Consider the following 5962-nt stretch of genomic DNA (forward strand, 5'->3'; position numbering starts at 1 on the left):
GCACTAGCGACGAATCACAGCCAGATTTCTTTCCTAGCATAAAGTTTGATAAAAGAGATGAGTATTAGCAAAGGCAAGGAGAATGATTATATCAGTGTACAATGAGCTATGATGGGGAATAATTACACTATTAATTTGATTTCCAGGCATGGCATATACATGGCATGCTTACTTGCAATGGTAATAATGCCTTCAGGTAATAACACTATGCTTGATTAATTTGATGTATAATGTGGCAAATGCTATAGTAGCAGCAGCAAGCATCAGCCCACTATAGCTAAATAATGCCAGACAAGATTACAGACTGTAATCAATGTATGAACAATGTCACATTGATCATGCTCAACATTGTTAAAATTGAAATACATCTGAGACCTCCGAACGTAACGTTAGCATTAACTAACTAACGTTAACCCTAAGCCGTTAGCATTAGCTACCGTTAGCATAGCTCCCTAGCCTATCAATATAGTTGATGTTAATATAAAGAAATGTAACATTAGGTAATGTTAGCTAAGTTATTCAACATTGACCCACTTACCCTCTAGATCTTTTCCAACGATGTCCTAAAGTAACCACATGTCATGATCATTTGCATCATAGACATACGTTCATATCTATGATTAGCATGATCATAAGCATAGCAAATGTTAACCGATGTCATTACATGACTTCCTATCCAATCAGAGGCAGAGTAGGGCGGGTCTTCCTATGGTCACGTGCTTTCCCGAGCTCGCAGGACTCACGAACGCGCGACCAGCGCGTCCCCGAGGCTCGTGCACAGCACATGTTTAAATGGCTCAATACAGGTATTGGTGGCTTCAAAAACCCCCAAACCCCTAAAACTAAAAGTTTATATTGATAAGATTGGTCTCTGATGCTGAATGATACCCAGAAAAATTTTGTTTTCCTTTTCTAGCCCTATCTATCATCATCCACTAACATGGGAAATAAGGGTTCTTGGGCCGCATGCCTTGCAATACCGGGCTTGGCCTGAAAGCCCATGGTGGCTTCAATGCGCCAAGCTGATCCTGGGGGCTTGATTGCAACCAATGAGGCGCAACCGGATGCAAACCAGTTGCTGTCGATTACTGATGACGTATTTTCAGTTTGGGCAAAGTACGGATACGACATGAGACCGCGTGAGACATGAACCTACAGCAAATCACCTTAAACATGTGAGAAGTCACATCACACGTTTGTTTTGGTCGCTAGTTTGTAGTTAAAAAGTGAGTTTATGTAAGTCTAACCTCCCTCTAGACCAGACACTCCCACTGCCTCTTGTAAGGTTAGTTAGGAGATAACTTTGTTAATTCACGAGCTATCGCGATAGCAGCTGTGAACACGCCGGGATCCCGTTCCGCCTCGGTGGTGATGGAGCACGGGAAGGAGAGGACGGTGGCCCTGGTGGACATGGACTGCTTCTACGTGCAGGTGGAGCAACGCTTGGACCCATCTCTGAGGGACACGGCCTGTGTGGTGGCCCAGTACAAGACCTGGAAGGGAGGCGGGTGAGTTAAACACAGAGATGCTGAATAATGGATAATGAATAATAAACAGAATAATAGTTCGTTTATTACTGGGAGGTGGGAAATTCCGACTTGCTACTCGGAATTATTAAATAAAACGCCGCATGAACTCGCACTTCCTAGTCGGAAATTCGGATGTTTCTCAGCCCCCAGTTGCTCGAATGCACTAGATATAACTAGATAACTGTGATATAATGGTATATAGATATAACTAGGTAACTGTGATATAATGGTATATAGATATAACTAGGTAACTGTGATATAATGGTATATAGATATAACTAGGTAACTGATATAATGGTATATAGATATAACTAGGTAACTGATATAATGGTATATAGATATAACTAGGTAACTGTGATATAATGGTATATAGATATAACTAGGTAACTGTGATATAATGGTATATAGATATAACTAGGTAACTGTGATATAATGGTATATAGATATAACTAGATAACTGTGATATAATGGTATATAGATATAACTAGGTAACTGTGATATAATGGTATATAGATATAACTAGGTAACTGTGATATAATGGTATATAGATATAACTAGGTAACTGTGATATAATGGTATATAGATATAACCAGGTAACTGTGATATAATGGTATATAGATATAACTAGGTAACTGTGATATAATGGTATATAGATATAACTAGGTAACTGTGATATAACTAGGTAACTGTGATATAACTAGGTAACTGTGATATAATGGTATATAGATATAACTAGGTAACTGTGATATAATGGTATATAGATATAACTAGGTAACTGTGATATAATGGTATATAGATATAACTAGGTAACTGTGATATAATGGTATATAGATATAACTAGGTAACTGTGATATAATGGGATATAGATATAACTAGGTAACTGTGATATAATGGGATATAGATATAACTAGGTAACTGTGATATAATGGGATATAGATATAACTAGGTAACTGTGATATAATGGTATATAGATATAACTAGGTAACTGTGATATAATGGTATATAGATATAACTAGGTAACTGTGATATAATGGTATATAGATATAACTAGGTAACTGTGATATAATGGTATATAGATATAACTAGGTAACTGTGATATAATGGTATATAGATATAACTAGGTAACTGATATAACTAGGTAACTGTGATATAACTAGATAACTGTGATATAATGGTATATAGATATAACTAGGTAACTGTGATATAATGGTATATAGATATAACCAGGTAACTGTGATATAATGGTATATAGATATAACTAGGTAACTGTGATATAATGGTATATAGATATAACTAGGTAACTGTGATATAATGGTATATAGATATAACTAGGTAACTGTGATATAATGGGATATAGATATAACTAGGTAACTGTGATATAATGGGATATAGATATAACTAGGTAACTGTGATATAATGGTATATAGATATAACTAGGTGACTGATATAATGGTATATAGATATAACTAGGTGACTGTGATATAATGGTATATAGATATAACTAGGTAACTGTGATATAATGGTATATAGATATAACTAGGTAACTGTGATATAATGGTATATAGATATAACTAGGTAACTGTGATATAATGGTATATAGCTCGAATGCACACAGGTCGGAGGTAGGTATTTTGCCACTTGCAACTTGCCACCTCCGACCACAAACGAACGCACCATAAGCCACAAGGGCCAGATCTGGCCTGTATATGGCCCAGATCAGCTTGCTATCTGGGTAGCCACTGCAGTTTAGGGCGATTCAGTTGGATATTTGCCTTTAGTTTCAGCTGGGCCGTGTAGGATACTACGAAACAGAATTAGCCTACGGGGTTATAGCGATAACTTCAGGTTCAAACCTGGTTTATCCGTATCACGAAGGTGGATCATTTGACAGACCGACAAAACCCTCTTTTCGGCTTTTTCTGATATCATTCATATGAAAGGTTGCGGGATGGCTTTGCCATCTGTCACCTAAACTACACACTTTTTGGGGCGTTTTCTTGGCTACAGTTTCATGTCGGCTCTTCTGTGGGTGATGCAGAGAAACCAAGTAGCCTAGCCTACATTTTTTTATTCAATTTTCAAGTATTGTGATTTAGTATTAGACTAACTTCCTGTTCCTAAGTACAAAAGTAGCTTGCGTTTTAGTTGAATTGTTATAGCACCCATGCCTGGCAGCGAGATTGCTTTTCGCAACAGTTTAGCAAGAACACCATAGAGTTTAGGGTTGGGGTTAGGGTGAGGGTCAGGTGTAGGGTTAGGGTTAAGGTTAGGGGTTAGAGTCTTCCTTAACCCTAAACTGGGTTGTGAAACGCGTAGACGCTGCCTGGCAATATGACATAGCCTACTGAAATAGGCTACCTATCAAGCTAGAGCTTGATATTGTGTATCTTAATCTTAGACCTACAGACGTACAGTCCATTCACACTGCATCACAAAGTTGCATTAGCCATACAAACCAGTATCTCTGTGCTGGCAACTCATCCGCCTTCTCATCATCCACTTGCTAACGTTTCAAGGTCACACGCTGTAGTTGGCTGAGTCAGATTCAAGTCACTCACGCTGAAGTTGGCTGAGTCAGATTCAAGTCACTCACACTGAAGTTGGCCGAGTCAGATTCAAGTCACTCACACTGAAGTTGGCTGAGTCAGATTCAAGTCACTCACGCTGAAGTTGGCTGAGTCAGATTCAAGTCCCTCACACTGAAGTTGGCCGAGTCAGATTCAAGTCACTCACACTGAAGTTGGCTGAGTCAGATTCAAGTCACTCACACTGAAGTTGGCCGAGTCAGATTCAAGTCACTCACACTGAAGTTGGCCGAGTCAGATTCAAGTCACTCACGCTGAAGTTGGCCGAGTCAGATTCAAGTCACTCACACTGAAGTTTGCTGAGTCAGATTCAAGTCACTCACACTGAAGTTGGCCGAGTCAGATTCAAGTCACTCACACTGAAGTTGGCTGAGTCAGATTCAAGTCACTCACGCTGAAGTTGGCTGAGTCAGATTCAAGTCACTCACACTGAAGTTGGCTGAGTCAGATTCAAGTCACTCACGCTGAAGTTAGCAGAGTCAGATTCAAGTCACTCACACGCTGTCCCAGTCAGTCAAGCTGCGTTTCTCTCCCCCCAGTATCATAGCGGTCAGTTATGAGGCCAGGGCCCACGGCGTCACCAGGAACATGTGGGCCGACGACGCCAGGAAGCTGTGTCCAGATCTCCGCGTAGCGCGGGTCAGGGAGTCACACGGCAAGGCCGACCTCACCCAGTAAGTGACCACTTCCCCAGACACTCCATCGCTTGTTTATTCTGTATTTTTAGCATTTTATTGCCATGGTCTTTGCATGTGACACACCTACAGATAATCGAACCCTTGACCGTGCAGACCCTTTTCGAATAGATCCGTCACTTGATCTAAAGTTATTAATCCTGTAGGCGATTGATAAAAGATCTGACACTTGGATCTACATGAATTCATTGTGTCGGCGATTGATAAACGCGTGTCGCGAGCCCCCGGCTTTTGCGCCGTCGAGCACGCCTGACCTCCGACGGTCGGTCAGTCCCCCCAGAGCTGCTCACCGCGACCCTGTGTCTGCCTAGTTACCGGGAGGCCAGTGTGGAGGTGATCGAGGTGATGTCGCGCTTCGCCGTGATCGAGAGGGCCAGTATCGACGAGGCGTACATGGACCTGACCGCAGCTGTGCAGCAGAGACTCGGGGATATGACCGGGCCGTTGGCGCCCGGCTTTCTGAAGACCACGCACGTCCAGGGGTTTCCTCTCTCTGACCAGCAGAGGGCGCCGGACGACACCGGCACGGATAAAGGTGGGTTGGAAGAAGAACTACCGTCCTGTACATTGACTACTCCACGCTCAAGGCTTAAACCCTTTTAACCCTGAAAGTACAGTGACAACATTTTGAATATTAATTGGATTTTCACTATAATACTAGAAAGCGCAGTTTCTCAGCTTTCAGCAAGTGTTAGAGCGAGGAATTTTTTAGATTTGTTAGATATTTTTAAAATGTTATTAAATATTTTAGATATTTTTAAAATGTTGCCGGTGACGTGGTCGTATTAAAAGGGTTCAAACTAAAGGTGATCGAGCCTTTGGAGCAGTGGCCCCCAAGCTGTGGAACGCTCTTCCACTGGACTTAAAGGACAATGCTCGTTTTTGACAACCTGGACCTTATTTACGACATATTATAAGACGTTTGACTCACCGAGATCACTTTGGTGTAGTTCGGAGGCCTGTAGAAGAAATGTAAAATCCAGCGCGAGCCAGTATATCCATGTAATGGCGGTGGTCGGGGCAACAAGAATGCAGCTACTAAAAATCTATTTTCTGCCGCGAAACGGTTGTTTTCATCAATCTGTCTTCATGAATCGCTAGTTGTGCTTACATAGAGCGCAGGCCTGTTGTGGTATTTTCCATGCCTCTGTAA

At 41.4% G+C, this 5962-nt stretch overlaps 1 protein-coding gene across 1 annotated transcript in view; it reads left to right on the plus strand.

The window, feature by feature from the left end:
* Window positions 1-1188: 1188 nt before the first annotated feature.
* The window catches only part of polh (polymerase (DNA directed), eta), a 21716-nt gene continuing 16942 nt past the window's right edge, over window positions 1189-5962 (plus strand). The window contains exons 1-3 of the mRNA XM_084460955.1: window positions 1189-1508; window positions 4654-4788; window positions 5121-5344. Of these exons, the coding sequence (XP_084317081.1) occupies window positions 1372-1508; window positions 4654-4788; window positions 5121-5344 (496 nt within the window). The 5' untranslated portion in view covers window positions 1189-1371. The remainder of the gene's footprint in view (window positions 1509-4653; window positions 4789-5120; window positions 5345-5962) is intronic.

Source organism: Borostomias antarcticus, assembly GCF_949987555.1.
Source record: "Borostomias antarcticus genome assembly, chromosome: 34".
Lineage (NCBI taxonomy): Eukaryota > Metazoa > Chordata > Actinopteri > Stomiiformes > Stomiidae > Borostomias > Borostomias antarcticus.